Source organism: Platalea leucorodia (genome assembly GCF_965183815.1).
Source record: "Platalea leucorodia genome assembly, chromosome: 12".
Classification (NCBI taxonomy): domain Eukaryota; kingdom Metazoa; phylum Chordata; class Aves; order Pelecaniformes; family Threskiornithidae; genus Platalea; species Platalea leucorodia.
This window is the reverse complement of record NC_138834.1, coordinates 9581395-9601393: the sequence shown is the minus strand read 5'-3', so window position 1 is coordinate 9601393 and position 19999 is coordinate 9581395. Positions and strand designations below refer to the sequence as shown.

Sequence of the window (19999 nt, the reverse complement as noted above, 5' to 3'; positions counted from 1 at the left end):
GCCTCGGCTCTGCTTTTCCGTCCTGCTCGAGCCGCGTGCTGGAAGCCGGGTGGGACCTGGTGGAGGGGATTTTCCCAGGGGACTCGCTCTGGGGCAGGACCCCCGCCCCGCGCTGGAACGAGGGAAACCCCGGTGAAAGCAGGAGCAGGCAGGGGAAAGGGGCGGCCGGCGGCCCCCCCAGACTGGCCTCGCCAGCCCCTGCGGGGCCTCTCGCAGCCGGGGCGGCTCGGGGCCCCCCGGGAGCGGCTGCAGCATGGGGGTCCCGGCCCCCTCCGTGTCTGCGGGGCAGCGGGGGCTCACGGGGCCGCGGGTACCCGCCAAAAGGCAGGGCTGCGAGCGGCCACGCAGCGGGATTCACCGGAGCGGTAAACAATTAACAGCGGTAATTGCAGTCAATCAAAGACCAATTCACTTTCGAGGAGGTTTTTCCGCCTCGGACGCTGTCGCTCCCCCGCTTCCCCCGGCCGCATTCCCCCTTTCGCCCCCCCTTCCCCCCCCGCGGAGGCACCTTCCGCGCCGTTTGCCTGCGCTCCCGCTTTGCTAATTGGCGCTCGCGGCGATCGCAGCGCAAGCAGCACGCGGGGGCGACGGCTGCTGGCGCGGGCAGCCCGCCCCGGGCCCCGCGTGCCGCGGGCACACGCACGCCCCGCGCACCGCCCCCCCCCCGTGCAGGCACACGCGTGTCGCGTGACCCCCCCCTCCCGCCGGCGGCGGGGCGCATGCGCGGTGGGGCGGTGCGCGGCGCGGGGATCCCGGCCCCTCGTGCGCGTGACGTCGCCGCGTCTCGCGCCGCTCCGTGCCGGCGGCGGCGGTGGCCCCGGTCCCGGTGAGTGGGGGGGGGATCGGGGATCGGCACGGCACGGCACGGCACGGTGCCCCACCGCCGCGGCGCCGGCCGGCAGGTGACAGCGGCGGGTCTGCGCGGCGGGCGGTGCTCGGGAGCAGCGCGGGCAGCGCTCGGTGCTCGGTGGGTGGCGTGCAAGGTGCTCGGTGCAAGGTGCGCGGCGGGGGGGGGCGCGGCGAGCGGTGCACGGTGCAGAGGGGACGGTGGTCGGGGCTCGGTGCGTGGGGGATGCGGGGTGTTCGGTGCACGGAGCGACGCAGGCTGCGTGCAGTGCGGTGCACGGTGTGTAGAGGCTAGAGCTTGGTGCACAGCGCAGGGTGCACGGCGTGTGGTGCAGGGTGCTCGGTGCAGGGCGCTCCGTGGACCTGTTTTTCCCTCTTCCCTGCCTTCCGACATGCTCCCCTCGCCCCCAGTCTCCCTGGAACCCCTTTGAGAGTCCAGCACCAGCCTGCGCCCTTCGTCACCCGTGCATCGCTGTACAGGGCAGGAGCGCGGAGAGTGGCCTTGGGCACCCACGGGCCAGGGCTGTCCGTCTGTCCGGTCACCCGGGGCTGAGTCCGCGGGTCGGGGCTGCCCTCCTCCACTGGGGCGAGCGTGGCTGCCTGTGGCCCTGGGCAAGCAAGTGCTGGGTGAGAGGCTGCGCCCGCGGGTCTGGCTCGGCGTTAGCCTCAACTTCTGGGACAAAAGGTTTTGGCAGCTGCTGAGGTCTGGGCAGCTGCAGCTTCTGCTGGGCGGCCATGGGGTGCGGGTCCCGTGGCAGGGTGTTGCAGACAGGCTCCTGAGCGGCTGCGTTGGTGCCTCGCAGCCCACCCGAAGCATCGATGCTCTCCCTGCTCTGCCTGTCTGTCACCGGGCCGCTGCGGTGGTGTGTGGTAGGGATGCGAGATCCACGCTATTTCCATAGCAAGCTCAGGTTCCTTGGGACCCTGGCACTGCTGGCAGCGCGTTCCCACCGCCGGCAGCATGAGCTGGACCGCGATCTTCCATGGGAAGGGTATGGTTTGCATTGCGCGGGCCTTTGTTCTGTCCCTCGCTGTGTTTGTTTGTGTGCTCGGTCTCTGTCCAAAAAACATCTCACAGCTTGAAACCCCTTCACACGTCTTCCTCTGCGAGTCAGAGCCCGGCCCCAGCAGCTGCTTGTACTTAATGTACGGGCGGTGAGTCTCCCCTCTGCACAGCTGCACTGCTCTCTCATGCTCGGGTACTGAAGCAAGGGTGAGTGGAGAGATTAAAATGATTTGTGCTAACAGGTTTCCAAATTTGACGTTGCTTTTCTGGGAATACTGCAGCGTGCTCGTGGGGAGCTTGTCAAGTGCCAACGCAGGTTCAAATGTTTCCTCCAAGCGGGGTTTTGTAACAGCGTGCCTGACTGCAGCTTGTGCTCGGTGCCTGCCTGTGTGTGGCACCCCGCAGGAACAGACATGCTGTGCTGCCGGCAGAGAGAGCCAAGGGTCTGCAGGGTGCTCATGCAGGGGAGGTGGACGCTGAAACTGGGGGGTGATTTCCAGCGCTGACCTTCGTAACCACCCCACGGTCTGCTCGTGAACCCACAGGGATGGAGTTTGTGGAAGGAGCTGGTGGATCTTGCTGGTGCACTGATGAACACCCTCCCAGCAGCCTGGTGTTTTGGTCCAGAGCGATGAGCTTTCTCCATTCCTACAAGTTGCTTCTGTGCCTGTGTGCATGCTCGGGGGGCAGTGCTGCTCTCCCAGGGAGCAGCGGCTGGCTGCTGAAGACCAGAGCATCGCTGCTAGGACCTGGCCATGAGAGCCAGTTTCCATGCCTCGATGTTTGCTGGCATGTCAGCTGAGGTGGGGCAGCCACGGCTGAGCTGAAAGCCCCTCGCCTGGGGCGAGCAGCACCGTGTCCCGTGGCAGCGGCTGAGCCATGCATGGTGCCGCGCAGGTCCTTCCCGGCATCACCCGGAGCCGGTGCTGCAGGCAGCGTCAGGGGGGCATTGCTGCAGCGGGGTACAGGCAGAATTATGGCCTCCACACTGGCACTGGCAAGATGTCCCAGGCTGGGGACACAGAGGCGGGAGCTGCCATGGGTCTCTCCAGGACACGGTTTGCTGGTGGGCTTGCCAGAAGGATGGGCAGGCTCGTGCTGCTGCCGTTCTCTGCCTGTAGGTTTTAGAAACTGTATTAGTAATTTCTGTCACTATTTTAGGAAGATGCTTCCAAAGGCAGTTTGCATTACAGATAGGCTGAGCCTTCAGGGGATGTGCGGGATGGCAGGAGCACTATAAAATGAAGTGACTGTCGAGAACATTTTTGGAGAGAGAAAACAAACACCCAGCAGGTGGTTTTATTTGGCACCGTACAGATGCGTCTTCTGACGAATTTGTGATGCATTGAGGAAGCCTTAGCCTCATGCCTCAGCAGAGCGTGTTTCACTTTGGATTTCGCAGCCCTCTGAGCGCAGGCAGTGAGCGTGCGGGCCGGCGGGAGAAGCTTGCCATGTTGTCGTCTGCCTGCTTTGTTGCATACTGTTTTGCAAGCCTTTAGTCTGTGCAGTTCTCCTAATCCCCTGTCTGCCTCCAGTATCACAGGGATTCTCCTCAAAGAAAACCTGTCTAAAGGTAAACGATGCTTTCCCCCCCCCCCCCTTTTCATCCCCAGTCCATCTTTTTGTACTGGCCTTGCAGTGCAGGGGCAGGCAGGAGCGCAGGCTGGGCAACACTGCCTGGGGCTGGCCCTGCCCATAGGAGCCGTGCAGCATGCGGGAGGTCCCGCCGAGGAGCCACCCCGAGCCCCTCTCCCCCTCGCAGGGTCTGCAAACAAGAACCACTGATAGCAGCAGAGGGTTGCTCAATCCGCAACGCTCGGAAGTTAAGCAAGCGACTGGTTCCCATCGCACGTTCCCAGGCGAGTGAACCCAAACTGAGACTGGGAAATCCACAAGTGGCTGTGGCATCGAGGTGCTTCTCCATGGAGAAATGACTGCTAGCACGTTGGCTCCGGACCTGCTGCAATCACAGACTGCTATAGTGGGGCAGGGAGAAGCAGCTGGGGTTTTTCCAGTGCTCCTGCTTGGTGCTGGGGGTGGATCCTGCAGTATGAGCGACCGTTTCTGGCAGTGGCTGTGCCCGGACACACTGTAAGGGGTGTGGGAGAGCACCCAGCCCTCTTCGCTGCCCTGGGCAGCTGTGCTCACAGCTGGCTGCAGGCCAGCGTGGCCGGCTGGCATGCAGAGGAAGGACAGCATGCAGAGGAAGGACAGCATGCAGAGGCAGCCCTTGGTGGCCCAGCGTTTGCAGATGTAAATGGCAGCAGAGGACCCAGGGCTCACAGCTGGGCTTCTGAAGACAGAAACCGAGCCGTGAAGCACTCGGATGTGCTGTTCAGGGTAATTTCTCTTATGGGTCAGCCATGCCGCGCACAGAGCAGCCTGTCTCGGAAGGACCCATTTCCTTTTCTTCCATCCACGGTTTCACAAGAAGAGCTTCTCCCGCGCTGCGGCTTGCTGGGAGGTTGTTGCATGTCCTTGCTGGGGGCTGTGGAGGCACACGGGCTTTGTGCCGTGTTGAGTGGGAGGCCACGTATTCACACACTGCTGAAGTCAGTGCTGGGCAGCACTCTGTGCCCTTCCCAAAATTACTGGCTTTGTGAAAATGCCAAATGCTCGCCCTTGTGGCAGGCGGCGTGCAGAGCCCAGCTGGGCCACGGTGGAGATCCTGGGGCTGGTCTGTGCGGGGAGATGGGGCGCTGCTGCCAAAGTGCGGCTGGCCATGGCGTTCCTTCTTCGCCTCGCTGCCCGAGGGGTGTGCAGCGTGCCCCCCTGTCCACATTACCCTCTTCAGTCAGTGCCTTCAGCTCGGGGGATGCCTGGTGTTGCTGCACGGGGAAGTAAAATATTTTGATTTTGTTTCTTAAGCAAATTTGAGGTTTTGGGGTTTCTCTTGCAGAAACAACCTTTTATTTGCAAATCCTGATCTTTGTGCATGCAAGAATGGAGCTTGTTGAAACTTAGGGTTTGGCATGTGGATTTGGAAAATATTTTTTTGAAGATACTTAGTAATTTTTTCTAGCAGTTCCTTTGACTTCTTTTTCTCCCTGTTGTATGGCGGGCTCTGACCACCCACATCCACGTGGGGAATCTTTGTTCAGTTTTGGGAGGGAAGAGTCATGGTTGCACCGAGAGTAGTGAGATAATGCAGAGGCTGCAAACTCCGGTTCCCCTCACCCTGCAGCACTCCCTGCGCCCCTCTCCAGCGGGGTTCCCTGGGACCTACCCTGGGCCAGAGGTGGGAGTTGGAGGGACCCCAGTTGAAGGCATGGGGAGGAGCGGGGGAACAGCTCCGTGCTTCCCGAGAGCCCCCTTGTCCAGCTCTGGATGGGGAGCGGGACAATGGGGCCACTGGTCAGGGCGCAGGGGGAGCAAGTGTGGGAGTGTGTTTGTCACCATTTGTACAGGTCCTGCAGTGGCACCGGCGCTGGCTTTGCCTTTGTCCCCCTGAGGCAGCAACTGCAGAGTAATTAAGAAAAGGTAAAGCTCTGAATTGGAGCTGCGGGTTGATTAAAAGTCAGAAGCATCCCTCTGAAGTGCAGAGCTCCTCTCCTGTTTCTGCACAAGTGCTTCCGAAGCGGAGGCCGAGCCGATCTGCCGGATGGCTCCATCCATCACTGGGGCGTCACAGACACCCCTCCTGCTCCAGTGCCCGTCGCTCACAGCCCGCGGCACAGGGCAGCGAGTGGGTCTCCCTTCCCCGCCTGGACCCCCTGGTTTGGCTCAGTCCTTCCACGGCAGCTGTGCCTCCCCACCCTGCTCCTTGAGCCAAGAGGGGGACATGGCGAGTCCCTTCCCGCCTGGCTTTGCTGCAGCTTTGCTGGGGCGCGGTGGGAACTGTGGCTTGTGCCAGGTCACTGAGGCGGGTGCCTCCATCGCCACCTTCTGCCAGCAGCTTTCACTTCGGGCATTTCATAATTAATAAGTCAGTTTGAGAGAAAGGCTGTTGCCTTACGGAGAGGTTGGCAGAAGTGGATACTGTGGTTTCCATCGCCGGACGATAAAATGCCATTGCTGTGCTTGGAATGAGAGGCATGCGGAGTGAAGATGCTGTAAATTGGTGGGATTTTTATTATTTTGGGAACATTGTAGCATTGAGCAGGATAATAAAATGTTTTTCTAATCATAACAGCCTCAAGGCAATAAACAAACAGTACATTTGTGCTGTGAAATGTCTGTCGATTCTTTGTTGATGTGATTTAGAGCCTGTTAAAGCAGGCTGGCGCACTGTTCATGCGTCTCGGCCAGGCTCTCCTGGGATGGTGTGCTGGGGTGTTCGACTGGGAATGCACTGTGTGGCTCAGGGCTTCCAACTCACAGGATTTTCTGAGTGAGAAAGCTGGTATTTGAAGCCGGTGCACACTGCCTTAATTCTTGGGGCATCAGATTCTGCTAGTTTATTTTTCTAGGTACTCAGCAGTGAGAATAAATTCGCCCCGGAGGAGGGCTTTGTGCTTTGGGAGAGAAACCCCCTCGCCTCTGCAGGTCCAAGCCAGCGACCTCCGGGCTGCAGGAATGCGGTAGTTGTGGTGCCGGGGAGCCGCGTCGTGGCGGTGGGCTGTGCTGCCAGACCCTTGCACCCAGCTGCTGGGGTGGCCTCAGCATCTGAGCAGAGCTGCCAGAGCCATGGCGAGTGCCTTTCGCAGCGGAAGGTGAAGAGGGGATGTTGGGGAGCGGGTGTCGTTGCAGGGACGCTGGCTGGTGCATCGTGTTGAGTGCGCTCAGCTGAAAGGAAACAGGGCAGGACCCGTAAGCGCAGCAGCGTTGGCATCCCCTGCAGCTGTTGCGGAGGTGAGCTGAGCCGGCTGGGTGCTAAGATGCAAGCTTAAGCGCCCTCCTTGTGGTTTGGATGTTAAGATGTATGCTTAAACACCTGTTCTTGCAGTCTTTTGGCTGTTTCTTCCAGTTTTACTTGGGATGATGTCAGCAGTGCAAATGCAAACCACAGTGCCATTTGTTCTATTTGGGGATTTTCAGAGGGATGTATAACCCTGAAGTGCTCTAAAATCCCTGTTTTTTTATCAGGATTGGCTTCTGAGTCCTGTTGATACGTCTGGGTTTGTGGCCTGCAGTGCATCTTTAGCTTTAATAAGCAAAAACTGTTCTGCTGTCGATGTTGCTGTTCTCACCACTTGGCCTGAAAGTAACTTTTTTTTTTTTTTTTTTTTTTTTTTTTTGAGTGATGTAGGTGCCAGCTACAGCTCAGTTTCATGCACATAAAAGTGGCCTCTTCTCTCACTGCCTGGAGCCTCAGGCCATTGCTCACCTCCAGTAGAGGTTTGTACAGAGCTCCTGTTCTGCTGCGAGCAGCTGCAGTATCGATTGGGGTGGGCAGCAAACCACAGTGGAGGTTGGACCCTGCTCCCACAGGCTGGTTGTCCCCGTGGGATCGATCCTTGCTGTGCTGGGGGCGGATGAGCATGAGCCAGGGGTTGTGCAACAGGGCTGGCACTGCCCTTCGGTGAACCTCGGCCTCCTCTGGCCCCTTTGCTGCCTCCATGGACACACAACAGCAAGCAGAGATCGGTGCTTGCTCTGTGCTTGCTGCTTTCCAGGGCTGCTCATCGACCTCTTGGTGAATGTTTTAAAATTTGTTGATCAGCTTTCGCTCGGGCTGCTTTGAAACTGAGGTGGAGAAACACCCCATGTGTCTGCGTGCCAGCAACCTGTCCCTTCCCGCTCCTCGCCCTCAGCCCCTGCTGGCTCTTCCCGGCTTTCCTCTCCCGGGGCTTGTTTGACCTCTCTCCTGTTTGCTGCTGCCTCCTCAGGACGTGAGCATCTCTGTCCTGCTAAGGGAGATGCCTTGGAGTCATCAGGTGTTTTGAAATGCCCATTATGAGTTGCCACCAGGAGAGACCAGGAGAAGCACGCCTGCCTTCACGGTGACAGCGCTTCTGGGTGCGTCGTTTGTCTGCTGTGTTTATTTTTCTGTTGCATGATGCGTGTGAATTAACTGGAGACTATCAATTAAGTGATTAAATTTTGCTGATTTGTAAAGATGCAAGCTAGATAGGATATTTCTTGCTGACCAAAGCTTCTGCTGCTGTTCTGCCACAAAGACATCTGCAGTTCCTCATCCTTTTATTTAAGCACCAGTGATTTGAGCTAAAATTTTCCAGGCTGCACCTAAGTCTTTTGGGGAAGTTGCAGTTAGTAGCAATCATTTCTGGGAATGGTTTAAAGAAAAATGCTTTTTTTGATGTTATTGAGGTTCTCGTAGAAACTAGTTTTGTTGTTTGGTTGTAACGCTTTGCTGCTTTAAAAAACAGACTTGAGATATTGCTTCATCACTACAGCTGGTGCACGTTTCCCTCGCTCCAGAGGCCCTGGCTGCACCGATACCGAGCTGTGCCGGCACGCGGGGCTGCTCTCTGGCAGTGGTGGTGGTTTGCCCAAAAGCAAGGGAAGGAGGACGTGGAGGTTGCAGTCGGTTGGTGCTTGCTGTTGGTGCTCGCTTGGGTACGGTGTCCGCCCGGCCAGTGCAGAAGCTGCGTGGTGGCATGCTGCACGGCCCCGCGCTGCGGTGGGAGGCGTCAGGAAGGAAGTCTGCAAGCGTGTGTGTGTCTGTGTGTCTGTCTGTGTGTGCACAGGCAAGAGCTGGAGCCGTTTCCGGAGCAGGGTGTCTTGGGGCTGGGCTGTTAAACTGCCACTGCTCTGTGCACCAGATCATTTGTGGCACTGCAGATGCGCATCCGGGGATGCAGCTGCTGCTCCGCAGACCTGCAGTCTTGTCCGGACCTGAAATCCCGTGGTCAGTGGAGGCCAGGCCAGGGTCAAGCAGAACGCCTTGCAGGGAAGGAGGGTGATGCGTGCACCGCGGATAAGCTCTTGCAAAGTTTGTGCTGGGTGGAGTTTCCCTCTGGTTTCTAATTAGTGCTAAAGTGGAGGGGGCTGCGTGAAGTTCGATGGCAGCTGGGCAGGAGAGGAGGAGACTCTTGGGTGGCTGGAATAACAATTAGTGTCTGTACTTGAAATGTTCTCAAAAACATCCTCCAAGGCTGGGATGCCGTTGTGTGTGAAGGGGGAGCTGACTGTGGGAAGGGCCCAGCTGCAGCGGCCCCACGACGAGCCCGTGGTCCCATGCACACGGTGTGAGCCTTGGAGAGGAGTGCCATCCTGCCTGCACAGCAGGTCCTGGCTCTTCGGGGTGCTCTGCTGTAGCATAGCCCCCTGGATGGTGGCTTTGCTTGGATGGCTGCAGCCCTGCTGGGATGGGTCACCCCTGCTGCTGCCCTCCCGTGCCTGGAGGAGGGTGTCCTGCAGGGACACAGCTGCCATACCGCTGGCGGGACACGGGCAAGACCCCTGCGCAGGTGCACTGTCAGTGGGATGCTCTGTGCTTGCAGGACAGCTTCAGCCGAGGCGGCGCGGGCAGCTCCTGGGCTCCCCAGGATGTGTGCGGTCCTTGGGGGTGCAGGTGTTGTGTCCTTGTGGGAAACCTGGTGTTTGGGCCAACGTGTGGGTTTTGGTTCCCTACCTGGTGGGGTTTGCATGCCGCTAGGGGCTGGCGCTGCTGCCTCGGCGGGTGGTGAGGCTGGAGAGAGATTTGTTCCTCGGACTGGAGCCAGGGAGGTCCTGGCAGTGTGGGCATCTCCTAGTGCAGAGGCTGGCGTCCCCATGACCCTGCCTGGAGGCAGAAGCATGACCTGCCAGACCTGAGGAGTCCGCTGGACCCTGTCTCCTTTTGCTGTTACTGGTTTGGGGACTCTGACTATAGTCATGACTTGTGCCTGATTTCAGCATTTGTACCAAAGCCTGCAGCAGGCGATTCCGGAGCTGCTTCCTCTGGGACGGGCTGTTGCGCTGGTTGCTTGTGTGCAATGGAAGCGTGCCATGTTCGGACTGTCGTCCCCTGGGCTTTAAACATCCCAGCTGCTCCTGTCTCCCTGAGGCTTCTCCCTTCCAGGAGGCTTCATTTCCTAAAAGAGCAGCCACCTTCCCGCTTCCCTTGGTTTTTCCTTCTGGCTCAGCCCTGTGAACGCCGCCATGGTGGAGCGGTGCTGGTGCCTTGGGGTGGATGGCCGAGTCGCAGGCGTGCTGCATCTGGCTGCCAGTGCCGACCGTGAGCCAGGACCACCTTTCCCTGGGCTCGGAGGGAAGCTGTGGGTAGGAGGGGTGCGTGTGGCAGGGGAAGTTGCCAAGGAGGAGAGTGTTGCTCGTCACCATGTGTGCAGATGTCTGTGATAAATAAACAAATTGACGTTGTGGCTTTTCTTTCCCATTAGGTATTTTCATGGCCACCTGTGTTTCAGCATGAAGCTCGGCTAGCAGCAAAATGAACTTACCAGGGGAAGGTAAGTACATACGGAGGGCAGTGCCAGAGCAGTTGATGCCCTTGTGACACTGGGTGTGGGCTGGTGAATATTTCATAAAGTCTGTGCACACCACCACTGATGCCCTGTTAATATTGTATTGCCTTCACAAGCTGGCAAGAAACAGTTTAAGCCTTGTTTATACTCACGTCCGATCAGCATGCAAAATAAGGAAGACTTTCTGCCTGTAGAACCTCTTGTGTCCTTGTTGGTCACTGCTTTGCTGTCACTTCCCCACCAGCTCCCATCCTCCCCCACGCTCTCTGCTCTTGGTACCAGCCTTGCCCTGTTCGCAGTCGGGGACGGAGTCCCTGGCTGTGGGTCACAGCCCGTCCCTGTCCTGCTGTGCCTGAGCTGCCCTCGGGGGCTTCAGCCCGGGGTTGGCTGCTGGCACTTTGATTTCTGCTCCCCGTCACCAGCTGCAGTGGTTTTCAGTCCCTGCCGTGATGTGCCAGAGAAGCCCCTCAGAGCTCCCTAATTCCTGCTGGATTAGAAAGTTCTCAGAGCCAGCTTGGGCATCTCTGATCAGACAGCCATGCTGCCTAATTATGCCATGATATCTTCTACCAGATATCTGCTGTGGAGGAAATTATCCATCCCTGTTCTCTCATAGACTAATAAGCCCCATAAATTTTGGGGAATTCTTAGTGGAGGATTGCCCAAAAGAATTGAAAATAAGACGGGATTGTTTGCGGTTGCACAGCAGACCGCTGCTGAGCCGTTCAGCCCACCCGGGCACACTGGGGTAAATCCCGCCGGAGAAGTTCGTTTTGCTTCATCCCTGCGGCTGCTGTGCAGGAGGCAGAGCGGGGCTGTCCTGGCGGGAGCAGTGGTGTGCTGCAGCAGCAGCAGGGAGAGTCCGGAGCACAGCAGGAAGGGAGAGGCCATGCTCCCTGACAGCAGCTGTCGGCACCTGCCTCTCCTGTTGCCCCACAGCGGATTGAGAGCTTCCCCGTGCTGGTGGCGTTGGATGGGCAGCGGTGGGGCTGTGTGTTTGCCCTGGCTGGGGTGGCAGGATGATCCCCAGGGACACAACACTTTGTCCCTCAGGGTGCTGCCGGAGCAGGGCCGGTACTGCAGGCTCCCAGCCAGCCTCCCGCTTCGCACAGCAAAATGAGTGAGTCCCTTTGTTTCTCTCTGGCGGCACTCGGACCAGAGCTGCTGGGAGCATCTCGGTGGGAAACGCTCACTGTAAGCTGTTTTTGCAAAGAACAGAGCACTTCTGTGCTCCCAGCCTCCTTTTTAAACTGCAGGTCTTTCCTGCTAATTAGCCTGTCTTGTTCTGCATAGCCGTAATTATTCCAGTTGGCCTTAAATCCTGACTGCTCTGGCTATAATTCATTGAAATGGGTCTTGCAGCATTTGCAATTATTTTTAGGGTGAACATTTGAATATATTTGCATGACTGAAACAGATCAAGATAGCAGGATGGAGCAGATAAGCGCTTGTCTTTTTAATGGGTCTGACTCTGGCTTGGTGCTGCATAAATGCCAGAGCTGTTTGTTGTTCCTTCTGATTTACATCTAAACAAATGGACCAGCATTGGACTTTCTGACTTCTATATAGTATATGGGCATGCATTTGAAACTGTTTAACCTTGGTATGTTAACCAAGCAGTTGGCCAGGATGTTAACCGTGGTGCTAAAGAGCCACAAAAATTATTTTGGTGGTGATGTTACTTTGCTTCTGGGACGGGAAAACACATGCCTGGGTGGGCAGAGAGGCACTACCTCTTTGTGTCATGGTAATCTGATGGTTTGAGCAGAAGTGGATAAAAGCAGAGTGGGTGGATGGTGAGCAGCCGACTGCTTCACCAGTCCGGGTAGGTGGAGCGGGATGTGAGGGGTTGGAGAGGAATGGAGCGAGTCCTCGAGCGGTTCTGGGGCCGCCGGTGCTGGCAGGCAGGGCAGGGGCAGGGAGGCTGCCTGCCTCTGGGGCGGCTCTCCTGCCTGCTCCCCACCGCAAAGGGGCTTTGCATGGGCCACTGCTAAATGTGCTCTTTCATGGAGAGAGTCGAGAGGAGAAAACGTTTTTCTGAAGCAGTTCTTTGGATTGTCAGCAAAACAAAACACGTGGACGTCCCGTTCCTTCCACTCCATTCAGCTCCTGCCCCAGCCACATAATCACAAAGCACTTGAAATCCCTGGGTGAGCCCAGGGGAGGATTGCAAAACCTGTGCTCACAAATGGAGCAGAAGAGGGGAGGGTGTGGGAAGCAGTGCCAGCGTTTGCAGGAGTCCCTCCCGGGTAGGCAGCAGAGCAGGGGACTTGCAGAAACTGCAGGCTTCCTGCTAGATATCCTACTGAGGCGCAGAAAACCCAAAAAGCCTTAATGCCAGATGAAGTCTTCAAGGATTTTTATATAAGGTCAGTCTCCGGAGGAAGAGCATTTAACACGGACGCTGTGTGTTGCTGTTAGCCTTCAGGTGGTTTAATTTCTCATAGTGTTTCATTCTAATGGGTAACTGCTTCTCCTGAATCAGACCCTTACAATTTGCATGAGGTGCTTTTGTTTTTCTCTTATTTCAGCTTTCCCCCTCCCCCTGTGACAGCACATTGAGGCTAAAGAAAATGTAGGAAGGAGACAGGTGGCTGAGAGAAGTGAGAAGACGGTGGTGTGCTGAGCTCTGTTTTGGAAGGAAGGAAAACTGCAGGGAGGGTTTGGGCTTCATCTGGGATGGAACAGACTCTCTGTAAAGATTTCTTTAAGGACTGACTGGGTACACGTGGCTTCTCTCTCCGAAATGTTCCTGGAGCTTTGCTTCGGCTGTAAACCTGTGATTCTGGGTACACAAACAGTCCGGACATAATCTCTTTGGGTGTGCTCTGAGGCAGACTTTAATTACCTCCTGAGTAGAAAGCACCTAGGCTGGAAGTTGCTGATAAGTGAAAGAGATGATGAAAGCCTGGGATGGTGTCAGCGTCCTGAAGGAGCCAGGCTGGATGCCGAGGTGCTGCTGGGCTGGACTGCGGCTCCTGCTCCTCTGACCGTGCTGTGTTTCTCTTGCAGATGCCCATTGGGTTGAACACTTGCTAGCTGAAAGCTGAAGCGTGGTCACCAGCCTGTGCGGAGGAGAACAGGATGCGGGTCACCATGAGGAGGGTGTTGCTGGTGGTGGGCTCGGTGGTCGCCCTGATGGTGACTCTGCACCTCGGCCAGCAGGTCCTGGAGTGCCAGCAGGTCCTGAGCGAGAGGAGGCACAGGCTGATGAGACCCGAGAATGAGGAGCTGGTCATGATGGACTCCAACCACGTCGAGTACCGTTACAGCAAGGAGATGCCCCTGATATTCATTGGCGGGGTCCCACGGAGCGGCACGACGCTGATGAGGGCCATGCTCGATGCCCACCCTGAGGTGCGCTGCGGAGAGGAGACCCGCATCATCCCCCGTGTGCTGGCGATGCGGCAGGCCTGGTCCAAATCAGGGCGAGAGAAGATGCGCCTGGATGAAGCGGGGGTGACAGACCAAGTTTTGGACGCTGCTATGCAGGCCTTTATACTGGAAGTGATCGCCAAGCATGGTGAGCCAGCCAGGTATTTGTGTAACAAGGACCCCTTCACGCTGAAGTCCTCTGTCTACCTGTCCAGGCTGTTCCCCAATTCCAAATTCCTCCTGATGGTTCGAGACGGCCGGGCTTCAGTCCACTCCATGATCACACGGAAAGTGACGATCGCGGGCTTCGACCTGAACAGCTACCGAGACTGCCTGACCAAGTGGAACAAAGCCATCGAGGTGATGTACTCCCAGTGTTTGGAGATCGGGCGGTCCCGGTGCCTGCCCGTCTACTACGAGCAGTTGGTGCTGCACCCCGAGCAGTCCATGCACGCCATCATGAAGTTCCTGGACATCTCCTGGAGCGACACGGTGCTGCACCATGAGGAGCTGATAGGGAAGCCCGGCGGGGTGTCGCTTTCCAAGTGAGTGTCTCAGCTCCTGCCTCGGCTTTTCGAGGAGCATTTTCGTTACATGAAGCGGGTCAAGGCTAAAACTGGGGGCAAAGACGCATTGCTTGTGTTTATGTATGCTTTTTCAGGGGCAGAAGTGGCAGCATGTCTGTCCAGTTTTGCTGCAATAGGTTTTGTGTTTCTGAGTAGAAGACGGCTTGAATACTAGCAATCTGTTGTATGCAACAGCAGCTTGTCAGGCGAGGATTTTAGGAGCAGGTGACTGCTTTATTCATTTGTCTTGACAGTGCAGAAATGATTGCGGTCTCTAATTTGAAAAGAACTGCTTACTCTGAAATGTGAGCTCTTTAATGTCTCTTTTCTCTACCCATCCTCAAATACCTCCTTACCATGATTAGTTTTGCTGCTAATGAACGGCTTTCAGCGGTGAGCAGCAATTCTTGCCAGGTTTGGTGCTGCTGTTGCAGAATAACAGAAATACCTGCTCTGTGGAGACACACCCCAGCACTCCCTCTTTGCTGGTTGTCTGTCTCTGGGTGCCAGCGGGTTGCTTGCCTTCTCCCACCTTCTTCTCCTCTTTTAATGCTCTTTATTTCCTAAATGGAGGCTTAAGACTAACTTAGAAAAATTTAATCGGGGAATTAAGGGAACCATACAAGCAGTCTTTGTATAAATTGCTCATGCCCAAGAGGTGAGGGCAGCTGTGGACACGCAGCTGCTCCATTTCTCGGGAACAGACACGGGTGTGCGGCCGGGCTCCGCTTCCCTCCGCCATGAGACGCTCTTCTGTACGAGGCTGCGTGGCATTGCCTGTGCCTTAGCAGTGGGTAACTGGGACGCTCTCATGAGGCTCGGGATCCACAGCCTCTGTGCACATTCATCCCTCTTAGGACGCCGCGTCGCCTACGCCACGCGGGGTGTGGTTTCCTTTGCCTGGAGTCGAGCAGGCGGCTGCTCGCCCTGGGCCAGCGTCCTGCTGAGCACAGGGTGCAGAGGGAGGGGCTGTACCTGCGAGGGGCTCGCTCCTTCAGGTTTGGAGGGCAGGGAGCACGGCTGGCAGGGAGCACATCCCAGCACCCTTATCCCAGGCGGACCAGGAAGGCAGCTGTGGCGTAGGATAGAGAGACGCAGGCACCTTTGATGGCTGAAGCAATGATTTCTTCAGGGCTTTCAGCACTATTGGCTCAGAGTAAATTTTGCTGAGGTTGCCTAAACAGGTAAGTTTTTGGATTTTCAGTGGGGTCATGTGGTATATCTGTGCTACAGACCACACATCTTTCATTATTTTCCTGTAATAAGCAGAGTGTCCTGGTAACACCCTGACCCCGGTGCAGGATACAGGGGGACCCAACGTCTGGGGCTGTGGAAACCTCTTCCAGGATCTGCTCCCCCAGAGCAGGGCTGTGAGTGGGAAGCGGCTGCCCTGGGGCTGCCCCGCTGTGCCTCCTGCTGTCTCTGCCCCAGGCAGACTCGGCAGGCGATGAGCGTTCATGTATTTAAAAGACGGGTAGATGTGGTGCTTAGGGACATGGTTTAGTGGTGAAGGACTTGGCAGTGTTGGGTTAACGGTTGGACTCAATGATCTTAAGGATCTTTTCCAACCTAAATGATTCTATGATTCTGTGCACGTTTGTCTTGGGCATTGGAAGCAAAATGTTGAACCTAGCTGAAGGCTCTTGGCTGAGCCCAGTATGTATGTGAAATCCAACTTTAGTGTCTTGTTTTCTTCTTTATTATTTTTCCCCAGGATAGAAAGATCAACAGACCAGGTTATCAAGCCAGTGAACATGGAGGCATTATCTAAGTGGATCGGGCACATCCCGGGGGATGTGCTGCAGGACATGGCCCACATCGCACCGATGCTCGCCAGGCTCGGCTACGACCCCTATGCCAACCCACCCAACTACGGCCACCCCGACCCCTTAGTTGTCAACAACACGCACAGAGTGAGTGTCGCTGCCACCTGCCTGCGGTGCTGCCACGGGGAGGGAGTGCTGGCGTGGGGCCGCGGGTCTCTGCACCCACAGAGCTCTCTGGAGCAGAAGAGGCTGCTGAACCGAATCAGAAAAGAGCAGTGGAGAAACAAACGCTCTCTTTCTCTTGGGAGACTGGGAACGACAGACACGCAGTTACACTGAGATGATTTCAAAACAGATGTGTGCAGTAGATTGAGTCTGGTGTGGCTCAAACTGATGATGTTCCCTATGATTTTGTGGTGGCGTTTGTTTCTTCTGCTGTGGCAGATACTGACTTGTCCCTCCCTGACCCAGCCTGGCTGTCGGCTCTCGAACCCGGGTGTGGGAGTTACTGCTGTGTGCTGATGTTATCTAGGTGTGCAGCTGTGGCACTAGACACAGTGGTCTGGCCCCAGGAGGATGCACAGACTGTGCTGTGTCCGTGTGTAGCTCACCAGCCACTCCCGCAGTCCCGCAGGGAGTGCGAGTGGAGGCTCATAATGCATTTGGGCAAAACCAGAAGATTTTTTTTAGAATATTGACTCATGTTCCTGGAGCAGAACTGGAAGGAAGAAGCTGCAGAGCCACAGACAGCAGTTACTACACAGAGGGAGTTTCTCATGCTTTGGGGTGGACCGGTTCCTCCCCAGCCTGAGGCAGGACTCTGCAGCCCCCGCAGCTTTGCAGGTGCTCCCTGTGACAGTGCCCTTGGATGAGGTGTGCTTTGTCACACTGGTGGGAGCAGGGGAACGCCTGCGGGTGGGACTGGTCCCCGTGGTACTCTGTGCAGATCGTGGGCAGGCAGGCAAGTAGCAGCATTGACCTGGGAGGTCGGAAGAGCTTCCCTGGAGCTGGTCCGTGTTCCGAGTGCTCTGGTCTCTTACAGCTCCTCCTTGCTGTCTCTGCTTGATGAGGGCTGTTCTAGGACACAGGTGATTTGGGTGAACATCTGCCCTGGGCAGGGTTGGGGACTCCGGGCCTCTGACATGGACCTTTCTGTACTTCTTGGGATGAATTTGGAGAACTGGCACAATGGTAAAGACTGAAATACTCTTCCCCTCCCATGCTGAGGGGGGAGCCAGAGAATTGCTTGTGTCAGTTCCTTGCCCCAGCAGGATGCTGTTCTCTGTCTTTGCTCACAGTCACGAAGGAGGAAACCTCCCACTATTGCCCCCATATAGCACCTCGATGTAGAGCAAATGCCCATCAGGGTATTCCTGCTGGTTCAGGTATACTGGGACATAGGACGCAGTTAATGAGGTGGACTTGCCGATGTTCATAGAGCCACTACGCCGAAGGGTCACTCCAGTTTTCTCTTTTCCGTAGGTTTTAAAGGGGGATTATAAAACGCCAGCCAATTTGAAAGGTCATCTGCAGGTAAGAGTCTGATAGTCCTTCTGAGGGCTTTGCCCTGTTTGGTTAATCCCGGGTGCTGGTCCCTTGCTCCCTCTTACGGGCATTTGCAGGCTGGGCAGCCACTGCAGGAAATGTCCTGCTCTCTTGCCTCGATCCATGGGGATGATGTGCCTGTCCTTCCTGCTGCGCACTGCTCCCACCCTCCACACGTTCACTGTTGGTGTCCTCTGTATTCTGTGCTCCTCAGGCCCTGCTCATTCATCTCTGTCGCCTCCTTCCTGGTCTGCTCGTGTGTATGGTTTTGTGCTGTGCAGTTCTGTGTTGACTCATCAGAAACTTATGCTCTTCATTCTCTGACTTTAAGACACTTCCAACATTGTTCTCTGTTCCAAAACTCTTTAAAGTTTTTGTTGCTGTGGGTCTTGCCTGCCTTAGGGAAGGGTGGCTTCTCTGATCTGCAGGTTACAAAGAGGTCTTCCTAGTTCTTGTACTTGGGTGATTGTGCTCAGGTGTCAAAAATACACTATGGGGCTCCTTCCCTAAAGAGCAGTGCTTGAAAACAATTAATAACCATCTTTTGTAATGCAGAGCAGTCCAACAGCCATTGCACATAGACTTAAAAAAAAAAGACTTCTTGACTCTCCAGAAAGCGCTACCTGCACAGTATGGAGATGCAGTAGATTGGTGTTGATGTTTTGATCCGAGGTGCCAGGTTTCACCTGCTCGACACGTGGCCTCCTAAAGAAAGCAGGGGGATTGAGCTGCATCGCCGGTGTCGGGTGAGAAGATGCAGAGCCCAGTCCTGGACTGAGGAGGCAGGGCTGCTGGTGAAGCAAGTGCGTAGTGGCTTTCACTGCGAGAGGTGTCGCTGGCGATTCCCAGATGGCTGCCTAGGGTGGTTCCTGTTGCATGAACAGTAGCGAAGCAAGAGGCTGCAGTCTCATGGCAGCGTCTCCTGGCTGCTGCTTCTCTGCCCTTGTGCTGTTTTCTGTGTCCTAAACATTTCCTTTTCTTGCTTCTGGGAACTCAGCAGGAATGTTTTGAGTTGCAGATGGTGGCTTAAAGCTGACCCTTCTGTTTCTGGGTTATTCTAGGTGACTCAGAACACGTCATCTTCTCACTAAGAAAATTAATGATTTCCAGGTAAGACCTTGTACTTCATTTTGGGACTCAGGCAAATCTGCCTGCATTGCTCCGGGGCTGGCATTTTGCTAGTGTAATTTCTTGTGCCTGTGGATTAGCTGGGCTGCTCCAGGCACGCTCGTTATGTGAATGAACCCCTTCACAGTTGCTTTAGGTTTTCAGAACAATACCGTTATGTGAGACGATTTGTCAGAAATTCTTTTTCTGAGCTCTGGAAACAGGCTTACTCCAGCAAAATCGAAACCAGCCACTTGGGAGAGTTATTACTGACTGTCCCTGTGGGGATCATTGAAAAGGGATGTGGAAATGTGTAGATGAGCTGAGCTGCTCCCCAGCTGTCTTCTAGGACATGCCATGGGCCTGTGGAAGGGAAGATAAAGCAGTCACATCTGCTGTCAGTTTGCAAAAACAAAGCTGCTGCCCTGGGTTTCTGCTCCAGATACAACTGTTGATATGTTGGATGTTTTTCCATCTCTCTTTTCAGCTAGCCTCTATGCTAAAACAGGAAATGTCATTTTTATTACTAAAAATTTTATTACTAAAAATGACCCTTTAAAAACTATTTTCTATGTAAAATCAGTATATTGTGCTAAAAAAAAAAAAAATCAGAAGCATTGAGTGAGAATAGAAGTTGTGTGGCTCGAGCCCTGGAGCTGGGGCTTGGTCTCTTTCTGACCATTTTTTGTATCACAACTGCTTTAAAGCCATTAGTCGGGCACCTGCGGTGCTGGCGTGACTGGCTCCTGCTCCTGAGCCTGTGTGTTTCTCTCTTCCAGAACGCTGCAAATGGCCTTTTGTGGTCCAACAAAGAAGAGTTTGCAATGGCACCAGTGGAAATCGGTTATCCAAGCATATTGCTTGCTAATACTATTGCCAAAATGACTGCTACACGAGGAATGTATTTGCATTTATTTGCAAAGGCCAAACACTTGACCCGTCGGATGCCCGTCGTCTGCCTTTTCCCAACGCTCCGTGGTGAAAGCATCTGTGGAAATTCACACTCGACGGGGGCATCAGCGTGCATCGGGAAGGGATTTTGTATGCCGTGGCCGGAGGACTCGTTAAATCGCGTTTAAATGTCTCGTAACGCTGTTCTCTAATGGCGGGGTCAGAAGTGGGTCCTGACCTCGCAGAGCCGTTGTCGTGCCAGTGACCCCGCCCCGCCCTTCACTGTGACTTACAGAGGCTATTGCAGAGTTAATATATGAGCCAACCCCCCCTCCCGCCTCCTTCCTTGGTCGCACACCATTAAAATATTGTTTTAATAGCGCAGGCTCTGCCCTCCCTCTCTGCTCCGGGGGGGCCCGGCCTGGGACCCCCCGCCCTGCGGCGGCGCAGGCCGCGGGGCGCCTGGGGCCGGGCCGCCAAACCACAGAGGAGCCGCTGCCCGTGAGGCCCTGGCGTGGCCGCTCCTTCCAGCTCTATGGTTGTGGGCGTGGCTCAAGGGGCGCCCGGGGTGCGTCACCGGAAGGAGAC

The 19999-nt window shown here is 55.8% G+C and overlaps 1 protein-coding gene across 12 annotated transcripts; it reads left to right on the top strand.

Annotated features, from left to right (window-relative positions):
• Positions 1-735: 735 nt before the first annotated feature.
• TPST2 (tyrosylprotein sulfotransferase 2) lies at positions 736-19762 on the top strand. 12 transcript variants are annotated; one of them, XM_082324710.1, is made up of 9 exons: positions 1012-6643; positions 7041-7129; positions 7621-7750; positions 10078-10146; positions 13174-14081; positions 15817-16015; positions 17351-17401; positions 18475-18523; positions 19300-19762. In XM_082324710.1, the coding sequence occupies exons 5-8, from the start codon at positions 13246-13248 to the stop codon at positions 18502-18504; spliced, it is 1116 nt and encodes a 371-aa protein (XP_082180836.1). In that variant the 5' UTR covers positions 1012-6643; positions 7041-7129; positions 7621-7750; positions 10078-10146; positions 13174-13245; the 3' UTR covers positions 18505-18523; positions 19300-19762. The 12 variants fall into 12 exon arrangements, 1 of the variants encoding a protein (XP_082180836.1); XR_014229521.1 differs by lacking the exons at positions 18475-18523; positions 19300-19762 and adding an exon at positions 749-826 and having other exon boundaries at positions 6262-6643; positions 15817-16711; XR_014229526.1 differs by lacking the exons at positions 18475-18523; positions 19300-19762 and adding an exon at positions 8149-8603 and having other exon boundaries at positions 15817-16711.
• The last annotated feature ends 237 nt before the right edge of the window (positions 19763-19999 follow it).

What these genes read in the sequence shown, in the direction of transcription:
- TPST2 (XM_082324710.1), top strand. Translation starts at nt 13,246, where the DNA reads ATGCGGGTCACCATGAGGAGGGTGTTGCTGGTGGTGGGCTCGGTGGTC. An exon ending in GGCGGGGTGTCGCTTTCCAA is followed by an intron (nt 14,082 to 15,816) that starts GTGAGTGTCTCA and finishes ATTTTTCCCCAG; the next exon opens with GATAGAAAGATCAACAGACC. An exon ending in TTGTCAACAACACGCACAGA is followed by an intron (nt 16,016 to 17,350) that starts GTGAGTGTCGCT and finishes TCTTTTCCGTAG; the next exon opens with GTTTTAAAGGGGGATTATAA.